Raw genomic sequence first — 16,930 nt, forward strand, 5'->3', positions numbered from 1 at the left:
AGGGTCCATTAGACCTATATAATATTATTTCGTCAAGCTTAATAGTTTCTTGAATATTGTGTGTCTAAGGTGGCCCAGAGCACAACACATTAATCAAACTTGAAAATAAGTTAAACGAGAATTGAATACAAAGTACAGCACCATAATTGTTTTTCTCGTTCTTTTGTGTTCTCTGTTTGTGTTCTTGAGTGTTTTTGTTATGTTTTTGCGTTTTATCTTTTTTTTCTTCATGGGCTGTCGTTTTTGCGCTTCCGCGCCGCCGTATCTAACCAGAAATGGTGTGAAGCTCCAGCAGCGGTATGTGCGCCATCCCGACCCGGGGAAACCCGCAGTGACCCGCAGGAGAGCGGAGGATCGCGGCCCCCCCCACCCCCAAGCCCCCAGCGGAGGGTCACTGAGGGGAGGGGCAGCTTTCCGCCGCCGCGGTTCGGCGCTCCATTGTTCCGCGGCACCGGAGACCGGTCTCCTCCTCTGCCGGCGTTCAGAGCGGCGAGAAGCTGACAGCGGGGAAAGCGAGGACAGACCGCCCAGGCTGCCTCCTGTCACCAAGAAGCCCGGCTCACAAGGCACAAAAAAGCGTCTGACATCTGCCTTTCCCTCATCTTTCCTATCTGCGTTGACTCAGTGTTTTGCGTGGATTTAAACGCCTTTGAAAGAGTCATGCCGTCCTGCGGCACGGAGTCGGGCTCTTTTTACGCCCCCTGGGGCACCGTCCCCTGCCTGTGGGGAGTGCTGCTTCTCTTCTGTGGTACCTGGGATGTTCTGGCACAAACTGCGGGGGAAACAAAGTCAGTATATACCTGGAAAACAGGTACGTCTACCCATTTTCCCACGCCGGACAGAGTTTTTTTCACTACCGAAAGAAACGCTGTCACTCCAAGGTTTTACTGTAAATTATTTATGGCAACGTAACCAACGCATGCAAGTTCCTAATGTCAGTCTTATGGATAGTAAGCACCTTTATTTTTTAGGACCCGTAAAGTATTTTAATTAAAGTAGTTCTGTTACTACTGTGTATTCCCGTGCTCTGAAATGTCTCTTCACTTCTGAAAGTTCACAAAATAATCGCGAGTATATAGCTATTATATAGACCGATAAATACAATGACATAAAACAATGTTTTTCATTGAACTTATGCATGCATTGAAGTTGTGCGGAAGATTTTTAAAGCAGGCTAATCGTGTGTCGTTGAACTGAGAACATTCGGCATCAGAGACCGCTTTTGCCTTTCTATATTAATTAATATATTTATATTATTCCCGAACAAGTAGTATAATTTCTCATTTGTGTTTCTAGGACACAATCAGTAAAAAAATATGGGGAAATAGATCAGTAGATAGATGGCAGTACATACAGTTTTGGGACTTCGCTTAACCCTGACACACGTATCAGCGAATCCACATGTATCAGCGAAATGGAGACCGGCTCTGAGAACAGAAACGGATGTTAAGTGAAACACAAGCAATCCTAGCATGGATGACATCGGGTCAATGTTATTTCAGTGGTATCACAGAAAATGAATGGTTCCACCTCAATAAGGAATAAATAGCTATATAGGTTTGGGGGGGTGGGGGGAATGCTAGGCATTCAGTACGTAGTATCAGTGAGTCCTGGATTGTAACAGCAGCAATTTTCCGAGTTCGGTCATTCCTGAGTTATAGAAACAGAATGTTTTTTTTTAACATGACATATGAAGGGAGCGCATTTGGTATTTCATGTACCTGTCTACGAGCCAGTACCCTTTTGATATACATGTATTTTTTACATTGTTAGCATATTATATGTCTTGTGTGCTTGAGCCAGTCAGCTCTGAATTAGGTACGTGCTGTATTAGAGCTTTGAAGATGGCTAATATTTCCCAGGAATCCCACAGGTATTTTAAAACCGCGTGCGTTTCAGAATTTGTGAGATATGAATGCAAGGTATAATTAATAATCAGAAACCCTTCTGCTCATCTGGATAAGAGAAGCCCAGGATTAATGTAACCCATCATCTGAACTCCTGCTAAAAGAGGATGTAAGTGAACGGCTGGAATTTACATCAACAAATGGTTGTCTGTGAAGGGAACCTGCATATATAATCTCCTTTTAAGATACAAAAAGTGGATTTTACTCTCTGTCAAACAAGTTTGATCTTTAGGTCCCGATGCTACAGAAATGACCTTATGGTTGCCTTGTATCACGAATGGTCACTTTCTGTAGATGCGACTAAGGAGAGTGACAGGGGTCGTTTCACCTTTTATTTCCAAATCCCGTTTCTTTACGTAAGGCACTATAACGGATAACGGGTTGATATATTTCTTCACAGGCTTTAGTGAATTTCCTGGGGATAAGCTTGGCGAAATGCACCTTCTGCTTCCGGATGGTACAGAAATAGCTTCTGGTGCTCATGAGAATGTGATCTCTGAGGAGAGCAGAGTGACATTTGCCACAGGACTCAGCTTTAAGTGTTTAATCTCACTCCGACAACTCTGCTACCACTGCTACAATTACCGCCTGCTGTCGCTATATAATTGAACAAATTTTGTTGACGATTGGCTCCTTTTGGTAACTTTCTGGTCATCTTCTCTCTTGAAGCGCTGGATGCTCTTCTGTTTAGGAAAATATATAGATATATATATATATATATGTATTTATAGTAGCCCTTTTGAAAACAAGGGGGATCCAGCTGCGAAAAATCATTAAAAATAAAGATAAAGACGACTGGAGGAATGTAACACATACCTGTAGTGGAGTGACAGAGAGCTGCTGGAAAGATAATGGTGACACTGGTTAGGTGTCATGTGTTGTGCGACAAATACAGAACCAAGCTATTTATTTTTAGAATCTTTATGTTGTCTAAAAAAGGTTGAGTGTTGGCAGTGACCAAACAATACGCTGCATTGCAGACCGTCACACTGATAAACCAATTAAAATTACACATTTAATTACCTGTTACTCAGATCGCAATTTTTACAGTTGTGCTCAGAAAAATATGCCAGTTTGGTTTGCGACATCTGCCTCCATCCTGTGACGTCTGTTTCCAAATGCATAACCATTGCCATTTAGAAATATAATTATTTCACAATTCGCTAATATTGGTAACATTCTTAGGAAGATGCCATTGCATAAATGATCCTTACTTGTAAATGTTAGTTACCTTAATGTTAATTGGAATGACTAGTTATAAGGTAATGCAACTTGTGTGAATGATGTTTTTTATATTTTGAATTCGTAGCCTTGTTGCTTATCTGAGTAATTTAATTCCTAATATTACTGGAGCCTCACTGCGGAAGAAAGGTGTATACCATGGTTTATATTTTGTAAACTTTGGAAATGGGCAGCTTCATCCGTTTCATTTACTACGATGTCAGTGAGGTTTGTTGTCTTCAACAGATGTGTTCCTTTAGATATTTTGGAATATTTATGTATGTTGGGAGGTGACATTGTACATCCCGAGCTCTGACATGTGTATTGAATTTATTTTCGTCTTGACTGTTCATATTTTTCCTAGATGTAAATAGGAGCAGCCTACTTTCTGTATGATACCTCGGCACCGAGAGACGCTCTGGTTTGAACACTGTATCAGATGGTGTTACTGCCACCCTGTGCAAAAACATGCTGATATTGGGATGAATCTGTGGTGGGCTGCCGGCAGCCAGCCTCTGACCTGTGCTTCAAAGACTCCGGTAAGCGGATTCTGTCTTAGAGAAAGAGCAAAGCTGAAGGCTGCTAAGCACTTACACAAACCTGTCTGTGATGCTCTCAGGTTTCATGTTATGGTTGGTATGGGCATAGAGCAGCTATACTTGCAACTGGGAATCTCAAGGAAAGGCTTTGGCATTTAGAAAATAAAAAAAGTCCAAAGGTCAATAGATCTATCTATCTATCTATCTATCTATCTATCTATCTATCTATCTATCTATCTATCTATCTATCTATCTATCTATCTATCTATCCTTCCTGTGACTGGAATTGGATTCCAACCTGACCTTCTCAACATCCATCCATCCATCCATTCATCCATCCAACCAACCCCTGGGCTACGCTACATGCTGTCCGCTCTCTCTGCGTGTTCTCATTTGTCAGGAGGACACAGAGGAATTCCTTTTTCAGCATCCTGAGATATTTTCCTGTGAAAACCTGCAAACTGTGGCACGTCGATCTCCCCAGAGTAATGTGTGCAGTGAATTTTTTTTTTTGGTTTATCGCTGACACTGGAAGCAAGGATGAGGAGCAGATCGGAAGAGAATATGTATTTTTATTTTGAAGTTTTCCTCCACATCTGGGGCCTTAACTCTTAGTTTGCTCCACTGTCAGATGCAGATTACAGACGGGCTCTTCCTGACTCTCGTGATCTTAGTTGTCAACCCACCCTTTGGACTTGCCAAACTACCATGACACATTCTCTTTCAATATAGTCATGGTCACCTACTCATCCTAAATGGCTGTAAATACCTTCAAACCCTTCTGTGTGTTCATGTGTCTTTTTTGAACGTTTGAACTCAAATCTTTTCCCGCATGGCTTTCGACATGATTGTTGCTGATCAGCCACAGCTAGCGAACCAACCACCACCTTTACCAGCAAAACCTAAACAACAAACATCTAACAGATCATCTGCAGCACAGACAATGTACCGTAGACATGTCTCATTTATGGTAATACACATATACTTTCGCAGCTCCTTTTTGATTTTGAGATCTGTGCAAGCAGATTATTTTCACAAGTATTCTGCAATTTTTCTCAATAAAATGATTAAAAACAATTATACTGATTTACTACCTCTGATTTAGTTGCTGAAATACGCCTGGTCCATTTTCACCATGCTCCACTATAAGCAGACAAGTGGTTAGAAGATGGATGGACGGATGGATTTCTATCATACTATAGTGATTATTGGCATTTGTTGGCTGACCATAGACACAGAACGCTGATACTCTGACAGCTGAAATCAAGTTCTCTGATTTTCTCTGCTACATTTAGCGGAATTAGACAACGTAAGAATTCACGGGCGGTTGCGTAATGAAGACATAAATGGAAATGATGCCCATTAGTGACGGACTGAACACCAAGCAAACCAAAAAAGATGCAAATGAAGGTGGCGGGTGGGTGCGTATACCTGCCATTATGACCCCACAAAGCCTTTTCAGGGCCTGCTTGGTTTCATTCCCTTACACATTCTCTCCCTTAATGATGACTGCCTGCCATTAAGACCTTTAATGATCGCTGCTCAATTAAGAAGCAGACATTTCTCTTTGCTCTAGGTTACTATTTTCTATTTCTTTTGTTAACGGCACCATTATTACAGTCCCTGTTGCCGGGCTCTTGCATGTTCTCAGAATAAAGGGAGGCAGTAGCTCCAACACAGGTGGCAGGTTGGCTCTATAGATACTTTTTCTCTCCAGCTAGTGCCGTTGGCTCAGACTGGGTCAGCCTACCGTAACGACTCGAGCCGTGATTTGAGTCGCCTGACAATTTGACATGATCATGCCGTGGCTGGTGGTGGTGGTGGTGGAGGGGGGTTTGATGGATGTGTGAGTGCTCTTTAAATCTCCCACTTCATGCTGTGTGACCTGTAAAGTGTAAGTAAGGCAATCAGTTTCCTTCAGAACACAGCTTGCTGGATCCAGGCGTGGGAGATGCTCAGCTGTGACGCTGAATTTAAAACGGTCAAAATACTCTCCCCCAGGATCCTCGTGTGACACGTTGCAAGACCTGCTGTGGTTGGTCGAAGTCATGTACCTATAAACGGTAAAGGTTTAATGATAAATTATGCACAGTAAGACATTACCAACATTAAATAGAGAAATAATAAAATGCATTGTACATTATACAGTACTGTATAGTACTGTACTCTCTCTTTCACTTGAATGAAAGATTCTAACGTTTTAGCCTGATTCTCAAGAGATGATAGTGAAAAAACATGCATCAAGGGATGAGCAATGAAAATCATTCTTGTTATACAATTTAATAACACACTGGGATAACGTGACAATGACTACAATCAGCAAGAACGCTAGAGGCAGACAGGATGACAGGGATCTGTTTGTATGGGGACAACGGGATATGAACTGGGAACGACTGGGATGATGGATTTCACCATGTCACAGCCTGTTCTCGCTTAGCGTGAGGTTTGAATCTTATGAACTGTTTGTTTCTGGAATTTTCCCTTTATTAACTGCATGTACTGAAACCGTGGAGCAGCTCTGTAAAATATACAAATCTTTGATTGTTCAGATCTAAGGTGGTGACCATACATACAGTTTTACTTTTAGTTGACCTGAGTTACATCTCAATTACTTAGTATCTTAAAATTGCCCAGTCGTTAGAAAATATATTAACAGATGCAGAATTAAAAGTGTACAGGTTTAATTACATTCAGGAAGGGAGAGACAAACCTTTTAAGTATTGTTAGAAAATTTATAACATATAACCCTCCATTTGTCTCAGTGAAATCATAACCTAATTTTTAAGGGGGTTTCAAAATGTACCAGTTCATAGTAATTAATGTGGTTATGGGATTAAACTGGGTGGTTAATATTTTAAATCCCCATAATCAAGCTGATATGAAGTCAAGCATGTAAACAAAAGAGTGCTTTGGCTTTCTATCCCTTTATTTTATAGTAACGCACAGATTTTTGCCTTCACGGCAACGTGAAAAGTATCCAGCCACTCACTACTAAAGAAACAGCCGATAGGTTTCACAGCAAATTACACTCTAGCTATAAAATCAGCAGCACCGTTCTGGGCCTTCACACCCAAAGCTGTCCTGTGCAATAAAACTGACAAAACTGTTAAATAGAACTGGATTAATCAGGTATTAAAGTGCACATATTTCGGGATCATAAAAGAGCTGATTATGAACTGATACTGTACCGATTAGTGTGTTTTATACCTTAACATCTGCTAGGACTTCTTGCAGATAGTATTGTGTTTGTATCTGCATATGAAAATTCATTTGTTTGAGCAAATTCCTGTCAGGTTATCTGTTGGGTAAGGGTGTCAGTCTGCTGGGAGCTTTTCACTTGGAGGGTAGGAGGAGGTACTGGCAGCATTAACATTAGGTGTTTTTATCCAAAGCAGTGTGTATTTTTTAAGAAGTCTGGCTTAGCCAGTCCTTGGAATAATTGGGGGTTAGGAGCCTCGCTGAAGGGCCAAATGGTGAAATTGCTTTGCTGACCATGTGGTTTGACCCAGTGACCTTCTCATCACAGGGACAGTGAAGAGCCCCCCCCAAGCCACACACTGTCCCAGTGGATAGCTGGTGCTTTGGGTCTGGCTGATATTGGAACTTGAGATATCGGAAGATGGTTTGAGAGCAATTTGGGGTTTGTAATCGGGGGGCTGCTTCCCGTTCAGCCTGTTACGGGCTCTGTGTCGGAGCGACAGTCCTCTCTGGGGTGTCATTTTTGGAAAGAGCAAATGACAAGTGTGCCGCTCGCAGTTGGTTCCCTCTTGTCGACCCGTGATGTGGGTTTTAAGCCCTGCTGAGAGCGGTGTTCCCACCTCCCTCCTGTGGTGATCAGCAGCTGCCTGCTGGGTCCTGCAATCCTCACCGGGAAGGGGGGGGGGAGCTAAAAAGTAACATAATAATAGAAGAGAGATGGAATCTTTCTAAAAACAACCCAATTAGCCTAATTAACCTAACTGAAATGCATAGCCATATAATGTGCGTGTGTCTTAGCTGGTTTGGTATCTGTCCTTGTATCCAGAAGGTTGTGGGTTCGTGTCCTCTAGCTGGCAGTAATCATATTAACATTAGGCTCTTGAGCAAAGTCATTAACCTCAACTTTTCCAGGAGTGCTAACCCTTGTTCCCTAACCCGAAATCCTGGCTAGATAAGTCAATAGCAATTCACAGAGACACACACAGCTTTGTAATTATATCTTTGTGGGGACTCTCCATGCATTTCTATGGAGAAAACTCTAATCCGAACATGACGACCTTAACCCCCACCCAGCTCTAACGTAATGCACAAGTAACCAAACTAACCAAACCAGGCCTGTATCAGGAAGGTCACACAGTAGCTAGTAGATACATTTTTATTTAGCGAGCCAGTTTCCCTGATGTCTGTAGGTAGTCTGTTCCGTATTTTTGTGGCATAATTGATGAATGCTGCCTCCCCAGATTTCATTCAATAGAACAGCAGTGCATGATTTCTGTGTTCTTGAAGGCAAATAGTTGACGAGGGAGTTAGCAATGTAGCTAGGTCCCAGTTCCCTCTTTAAGCTCTGTCTACCGCTGTTTAGTTTAATCTAAGCTGCATAACTAATATTATCATTAATTCCTGATCATTGCCATCACAGAGATGTGGGAAGTTGCATCAGAGAGTCTGCTTTAGGCAAAAGTGTTATTTAGGAAGACCTAAGGTGATTTCAGTGTCCCACTCGCATTACTGGCGAGTATAATGTTTGGTGTATTTTTAGGGAATACTGTGAATGCACGGGGACTGTTTCGGATGGGATGACATGGTCACAGTAATTTTATTCGTGTCTGTGTGGAAAGCCCATTGTGCTCGTGTTTCTCTCTTGACATTTGAAGCACCACTCTGTCCTGTCTGGAGAAGCGACCCAGTAGCTTCAGCCGGTGGAAAGCAATGGATTCCATGCACAAAGCCAGTGACATTTAGCGGAGCAGGAAATGTGCCACTCTGGCATGCGATTAGACAGCCCTGGAACTGAAGGAAGACTGATTTTCATTAAAACTTTCGTTTGTGAAAAAAATGTTGTTTACGGGCGTTTTGAGCATGATTTCAAACACCTACGTGCCTATTAGTGCATGTACACCACCTATACATATGCGGAGATCAGGGTGTCTAGCATCTCATTTCGAAGCCAAGATTGTTAAAGTTTGTCCACCTTTTGTTGTTGTAATAGCCTCTACTTCTCTGCTCGCCATTAGATGTTGAAACATTGTTTGTGGGATTTACTGCCATTCAGGTTGGGTATTGATGTTGGGAGATCTGCTCTCTTTCTGTGAGCGTGTGCCGCCTTCTACTGCACTGAACTTGCTCCCGGACGTTTTGACCTTCACAATCATTCCACCTGCGGTTGATCAGCGTAGCTCTAGTAGGGCCATGAATTAGGTGAATTAACTTACTGGAAAGATCGCATCCTTTGTTGGTGCCAATTGCATGTCACTAACATATTTTGTACCCGTTCTGCTGCCAGTGGTTGTTGCTGGATATCGTGTGGCTACATGCATAATTATACACACCTGTGGCAGCAATGGCTGTGGCTTAATAACGTATATTTTGAAAAATCAACAATTTGTAATCATGCTTCACATTTACAATGACTATGAGTCAGATGTTGGCCGGTGGCCACTCCATCCCAGGTGGAGTTAATAAACAAGCAGGAGTGGTGCTGATACTTACAGCCTTCACCACGCCTGATGGTGGCTTGGGCAGTGCAGCGGATTCCTCCACGCTAGCACCCCTTCCCCAGGGCTGGTTGATGGAGGAGTGTCTCCCTCCTAGTTTAACCCAGTCTTTCAGTCTCCTCCCCCTGCCCCCTCCCCATCCTTTCCCTCCAGCCTCTTTCCCTTCCCAGTAACGTCTTGGCCCGGCTGAGAAGGCAGACTGTTGTGGTACTTTAACAGAGTGCCTTTACATGCGGGGTCTCCATTTCCTCCAGCCTCTTTCCCTTCCCAGTAACGTCTTGGCCCGGCTGAGAAGGCAGACTGTTGTGGTACTTTAACAGAGTGCCTTTACATGCGGAGTCTCCATTTCCTCCAGCCTCTTTCCCTTCCCAGTAACGTCTTGGCCCGGCTGAGAAGGCAGACTGTTGTGGTACTTTAACAGAGTGCCTTTACATGCGGAGTCTCCATTTCCTCCAGCCTCTTTCCCTTCCCAGTAACGTCTTGGCCCGGCTGAGAAGGCAGACTGTTGTGGTACTTTAACAGAGCGCCTTTACATGCGGGGTCTCCATTTCCTCCACACTACATCTCCACCACTCATGTAATCCACCAGGGATCCTCTGGCCTTCACGCCTCCAGACACCATCTGGGTGACTGCAGAGCCTGCATGTTTCGACAAAAGAACCATTTCACTGGGGGGAAAAGTACCGAGAAAGGACCTTCTCTTCTATGCCCGTGTAAATATATAGCAGATGGACAATAATGTCTTCCTCTAATATTTTTTTGTTAACACATTGATTGTATTTCCAAGGTGACATTGATTACTGGGTCTTGACAGGGGGAATTACAATCATTCTCTCCATATACACATAGCTGTGATTGCTAAGCATAGATAGTTCTAGACCCCATTAAAAAAAAAGAAAAATGTAAGCCCAGGTAGAAATTTATCCCGTATTTCCGTATACAATTTGTACAAAATTTATAGTCAGGGACCCCCGGCCCCCACCCCCAGCTTTTTTATGGCCGGTGCTTCTTTAGATTGACTGGCAAGCCAGCTGGGGGCTGAACGAATCTTAAAATCGACCCCGTTGCTAAGAAATAGCATAAGAATTGAGCCAGAGGTGGAAAGTTCAGGTCCAAAAAGTACCAACCCAGACCACGATTTTGTTCCAGCCAACCTGTTGAGTCCTCTGTGACTCTGTGACTGTGGCTCTTCATGCTCAACTGGTTGGTTGAAACAAAGTCTCGGTCTGGGTTGGTACTTTCTGGACCTCAGCCTGTGGAACTGGGGTGTTTGTGTGGTAGGTCAGCACAGACATGGCAGTATTGGTGCTATTCTAACCCTATCTGCTCGTAGACAACATTATGTACTATATCATTTAAGGATGACTGGCCACACGATGATGACTATCAATGCCTCATGGGCTCATAATTCTATCAGGTTCCTTTCACTCCCTTCAGGTGATACTACCCCTCACATGTTTGAATAGAGGAAATCATATTTTTGAGAGTGACGCCTGTCATTGCTTTAGTCTCCAAATCCAGTGCTAAAAAGTGCTTTGGTCATTCTCAGGCACCCGCCCAGTTGCTGTGTAATCTAAAACAACATGCTAGGTAGGCACACCGGAAGAAACACGCTTTGAAAGCAAGGGATTTTAGCCAATAGCAGAGAAAAGGAGGGTGGTGCAGTAGTTAGCGCTGCTGCTTCAAAACAAGGCGGTCCCGGGTTCGAGCCTGGGTCCTTTCTGCGTAGAGTTCGCATTCGCTCCCTGTGTTCATGTGGGTTTCTGTCGAGGGCTCTGGCTTCCTCCCGTGGTCCAAGAGTGTGCCGAGCAGGTTGTTTGGCTCGTCTCAACTGGCCCTGCAGGTTCTGCGGTGTGTTGCCGACTGCCCAGCGTTGGCTCCTGCTTGTGTCCGTTGCTCCTGCGATAGGCTCCAGTGACCCCAATTGGGATTATGCAGTTACAGTGATGGATGGGTAGAAAAAGGGACAGTTGCTCTGATGTATCACAGGCAACTTTGTAGTGGTTGTTTGTTACACACGTGACTGTGATTTTAGATCTAAACTAGTTGTTACCAGAATTTATCATTTACTTTTCAATGAACCCCATCCCACAAGAGAACATCAATGATCTTATTTCAGTATTTACTGTATGATTATACCCATGTAATATAGGTACAATTAGAATTCACAGCTTTCCGGCCCCCATTCACCTGTTTATGAATCTGTCACATTAACCAGTTTGCTGTTGATTGCTTCTCAGTCAAATGAAAGCTTTTAATTAGTATTTTGGGGTTCTTTAGTTATATAAATACAAATTCACAATTAAATATGAATGGCCATATTTTCCATAAACATCTTCCATGCATACGAAACACTTTAGTCCCTCTTTGTTAATGACTCATTGTGTAATACTGCAATAATGGAAATTACTTAAACTTTTCCATAAGAGCTCGTGCTTCTCTAGGAACCTGAATCCAGCAAAAGCCTGAAATGATCTTTGTTAGAAAAACAAGTGGAAAAAGGAAATATAGAGCGATGGGTGTGTGCTAAGTATTAGGATAAAGCATAATCAAAACAAATCAAAACACACACATGTTATTACCTCATTTTCTTGATTTATTTCCCCACTTAGCTCTTAACCAGAGTGACAGATGAGGTAAGATTGTAAACTCATTGCATCAAAAAAAATCAATACTTGTTAGCCTTGCATACACATTCAGGTCTAGATAAAGTAACATCAATACCTACAAATCCCACATATATCTTGAGTGACACACTCAGCTTGAAGGATGTGAACATCAGGGTATTACTCATCTCATTATACCACTTACAGACCAATACATTTAGTGGTTTACCTTTAGCTTTGGTAGCAATTGCTGCAAAACTGAGACAAGGAATATCAGAATAGCTGATTTCCATGTTTAAGACGCTGAACCCCAAATTGCTCTCGGTCAGCAGGTTGGCACCTTGCATGGCAGCCTCCGTCACCGGTGTGTGAATGAGTGTGTGGATGGGTGAATGTGAGGCATGAAATGTAAAGCGCTTTGAGTACTTGTAGGAGTAGAAAAGCGCTATATAAATGGAGTCCATTTACCATAATTTCAAATACGATCAATATGCAATAAACATAATGTAATGGATGGATGGCTGAATATAAGGGTAACACACTACAAAAAAAAGCGCGGAAATCCCCCAAACTCCATTCTGTGTGTGATAATCTTTTGCAATATATGCACAAGGAAACTCAGTTGGTGATCATGAAGCCTAACAAAACAATGATGTCAAAAGGATTCAGTTATGACATATGAAAGATGGTTGTAATATTAAATGTATAGTGCAGTGTAACAGATGGAAAACATCATTTTGCATGATAAAGAAGTGGGAATTTTTATACTTAAAAATATGTGTTATTATTTCTGACTTTTAACCGAATAAAATGATTTCTATAAAGGGACACATTTTTCACCTGCAGTGCTTGATAAACAAACAAACAACGTAAAAAAAAGAGCTTTGTCCACAAGCTTCAGATTCTTCCCACGTTCTACAGATACCGTTACTGGTTAAAAACCCTATGTGATTAGTACACATGTAACGGTGGGGGCAAAGTCAGGTGCATGTCCACCAAATTGTCTAAAATATAAAAGCATATATATGCGAAAGCACATGAAGATAGTTGTGGTGGATTATCAGGATTATTAGCACAATGTCATAGAGGCTCCACTTTGATGGAGAAATCTCAGGTGAATACGTGTCCTTCCCTGATGTCGTCCCATCAGAATTAGGTAATACTGTACGGAAGTTTTCCAGGCCTTTTCCAGTGGGCCTCACTTGCCTGAAGAAAAAAACCGGGCAACATGGGAAGTTCTCAGTGACTTACTTGTTTGACAAAGACGTTCCTCTGGTAGTTTTTATAACAGGCCGCTTTATTTATCGAGAAATTCAATTTAATAAAAAATTGTGACTTGTATTTTGTTTGGTTACTTTTCCACTTGCATTCTTGAGTTTTAAGGTTAGGGCTGGGTAGTGGGTAAGGTTGTGTGTGTGTGTGTGTGTGTGTCCTGGACTGATGTCCCACTTGGAGTATACTATTGAGGGTCCCTTGACACCCCCCACCCACCCACGATGTTATCCAGGATAAGCAATCGAAAGATGGCTGGATGGTTATAAAAATAATTGAAACCCCCACAGGGTTTTGCTTGGAATACTGCAGCGGATTAGCAAGTGCTGTGAGTTCACACTCCTTTGATTGGACACGGCGCAAAGAATATTTAGGAAGTATTTGAAATGGCAGTTCTACTTTTAGCTGTTTTGGTTCAGCGCATAGCAGCGATTCTGTGAACTTTCTGAAACTTTGAGAAAGTGATTTACTTCTTCCCTTAAGGTTGCTAGACAAAGTGACCTATTCTGTATTAGAGTTGGCCACCCGTATAGTCTGGTACTGGCAAGGGATCGAGGGCGGTCTGTGTGTGTTCACATCCCTGCTAACTGTCTTCACTCTGCTCATCTCATGATGATGTGCATGAGAACCAAGCACCACTTGTGAGTGGCAGCAAAGGTGTCACTCGTTTTCTGTTCCCGCTTGTCCTATGGGGTCTGAAGCCTATACCCCCCCCGTCATGGGATGCCAAACCATTGCAGGCATGCATGCAATTTGGCAACTCCAATTCACCGTAGCATGTGACTTTGAACTGCAAACACAGGTAGAGCCAGGGCATTGGAGATGCTCCCCACCCTCCCACCCACCCAGGATACCATGGAAAGCAAATTTAAGGTTGGTTGATTCGCAATTGGTCAGTAAAAGAACCTGAACATCTGGATGCTGTGTTGGTACAGATTGGACACTGATATTAAAATAATTTCGAGACGCAGAAAGACTTCAAGCTGATTTGATGTTTCTTCTGCCCCCGTGTCTCTGATTTTCTTAACTTAATCGTCCCACGGGGCACTTTGCATTAGAATGGAGATGTTTTTATTTACCCTTTCATTTTGTTTGTACTCATTTCTGAGGAGAGCCAGCTTCCTGATCCAGGCATCTGTTGTAAAGTGTGTCAGTTCCCGGAGGGCATGTGCGCTGAGCCGGGCACCGCATCGGCGCCTCGCATGCAGACGGCGGCTGAGCGCCGCGATTTCACAGCCCGGACAGCATCTGATTACGGAGCCGGCGCCGTTATTTTCCCGCTGGAGGAGCCGTCTCAGGCCCCATTTCACGGTGTCCAGGTGCACGCGGCTGTGAAATTGGCCTGCGACTATGTGCAAATGGAAGCTTTTCTTCACATTTATTTGTAGATAATGGGACACACTTACATACGGAGAATTGGATTAAAATGGCAATTTTGGCCATTAAGATGTAAAATCTCATATAAATCAGGGACTATGCAGAAAAAAAAAAAGTTTCCGGTATGACACACAAATGTCAGAAGACGTCACTGACGTATTTTGTAAGGATTGTATAAAGCGGAGCCTGGGGGGGGCGGGGGGGGGGGACTTTTCATTGCAGTTCCAAGTCAGATGCTGAGCCCCATTGATTTGCTTGTACCTGAAGACCAACAATAAAGTTGGATTTGGTACAAACCCAGACCCAGCGCCTGTGCATGTTCCCCTTTTGCCGGAGCCAGAATTGCTGTCTATCTCTTCATCCCTCTCCATGTTTAAACCCTTCTTCACTCCCGTAGAGGTCCCAGTCCCTACCATCCATCCTACTATGGATGTGGTTCTGTTCATGCCAGTGCTGGACTGGTATTAAAAATATGCTGTGGACCTTGGGCTCCCCGACGATGGCCCACGGGGAAAATGGCCGGTGTGCCAGATGACCAGTCCGTCCCTGGGTCCCTCTTCCAAAGGAAGAAGCCTGGAAGGGTAACTTGATGAAAAAATGTATTGGTGTGAATCGTGTTTCTCGTTTAGCAGAAGTCAGGTCACTTCATTGTCATCTCACACATATGAAACAAAACGACAATTCTGCAGAGTATCAAGCGTCTAGGACAATAATAGTGGAACAGTTTTATCCAAAGCAGCCTACATTTTTCCCAGATAATTGGGGGATGAGCGTCTGCCTCAATGGCCCAACAGTGACATCACTCTACCAACGCTGGGATTTGACCTGGTAACCTTCCAGTCACAGACACAGTGCTCTAATCCACTGAGCCTCACATCAGGAAAGCTACAGGGACACAGTTCGGATAGTGACTGCTGTTTAAATATTATTCAATCCTTACAATGACTAAAACAATAAAGCACCACCTTGTGCCAGTTTTAGCTAATTCAGAGCTTTGGTGTCCTATCAAAGTGTTAACCCTAACCCTAACCCCACCAAAGCTTGAAAAAGGTAAGACAATTGCAGGTATAACGGGAGTGGCCATCTCCCGCATGCACCCAGATATGTATTAATAGAGTGTTTTCGCATTCCATGATGCAAGGCCGTGATTGGATGATCTTTAGACATTTCCTGCACATAGAAGTAAAAGGATATCAAACTAGGGTGATGTACAGGAAGAAGCTAAACCAACTTGTGGTGACGGTGGGAAAGTTTGCCGGAAGTATCATGGTTTTCAATAGGAAGAGACAGTGGACAATGTCAGGGAAGTGGGTGTATCGCTCAAGTTTCATGGGAGTAGTGAACTTGGCCCATTATGCAGGTCTGTCTCCCATAGGTCTATGTTGCTGGACAGATGAACCTGATCCACATCTATAGGGCTGCAATGGACCAGGTCATTTAGATGGACAGTGAGGTTATGCGACAGATATCCTCTTCTCCAGCTGAGTCCCCCACACCCAATGTCACTGATCGCAGGAAGGAACCAAAGAAGGTTCCCACAGACGCCAGTCTCTCATCTGTCACCCGGCATATCGTCATGCATTCCGGTATGATCTGCAGTACTGCATTTTGTCTTGTTTTTAATGCTAAGCTGTGATGGGTTTGTGCCCCATCCTGAGTTATACCCTGCCTTCTGCCCATTGTTTCCAAAATACGTGACAGAGAAAGGGACAAAGAAAGTGAAAATGTGAATGAAATGCTAAGAGATGCTGGACTCATTCTTGTGCTACTCAGGGCTCAAGACGGCCATATCTCCATTCCGACAGGATGAAACAACATTACATTCTCCACCATTAAATTCTTTTCGTGATTCATGAAAGCATGTCGTGTGCAGACAGTGACTCGCCTCCATGCCACTTTGCATTTTTTTCAGGCGTTATTCTTGAAGTGAAAGACAGACAGCATTGCCTGTGAACCGATGCACTCGCGCATATATATATATATATATATATACGTGTTTAGGATCATCCTTGACGTCCTCCCCACTTCAATCGGAATTGCGAGCAGATGGTATGTAGGGAGATGCTTCAGGGGACTAGTTTGTCTGAGAACGTCATGGACTGTAATGGTAGTTTTTTCAACTTCCCCCACATTAACCTATTGGCACACATTGAACACACTCAACAGTCTTTCTTCTGTGATGAGATGTGCATGATGTGCAAACAAACACACAAATCAATAAATAAAACGGATGAAGGTTCAATATCTGTTCATGAGCCAATGAGTGGGAAGATTTTTGGTCTTGTTTGCAAAAATAAAACTCTATTGCTTTGCTA

The 16,930-nt window shown here is 43.1% G+C and overlaps 1 protein-coding gene across 1 annotated transcript in view; it reads left to right on the forward strand.

Moving 5' to 3' along the window:
- Positions 1-439: 439 nt before the first annotated feature.
- LOC125749385 (thrombospondin type-1 domain-containing protein 7A) overlaps positions 440-16,930 on the forward strand; it is an 87,324-nt gene continuing 70,833 nt past the window's right edge. Inside the window, exon 1 of the mRNA XM_049026599.1 lies at positions 440-811. Coding sequence (XP_048882556.1) covers positions 661-811 — 151 coding nt within the window. The 5' untranslated portion in view covers positions 440-660. The remainder of the gene's footprint in view (positions 812-16,930) is intronic.

This window comes from Brienomyrus brachyistius, chromosome 9, assembly GCF_023856365.1.
Source record: "Brienomyrus brachyistius isolate T26 chromosome 9, BBRACH_0.4, whole genome shotgun sequence".
NCBI lineage: Eukaryota > Metazoa > Chordata > Actinopteri > Osteoglossiformes > Mormyridae > Brienomyrus > Brienomyrus brachyistius.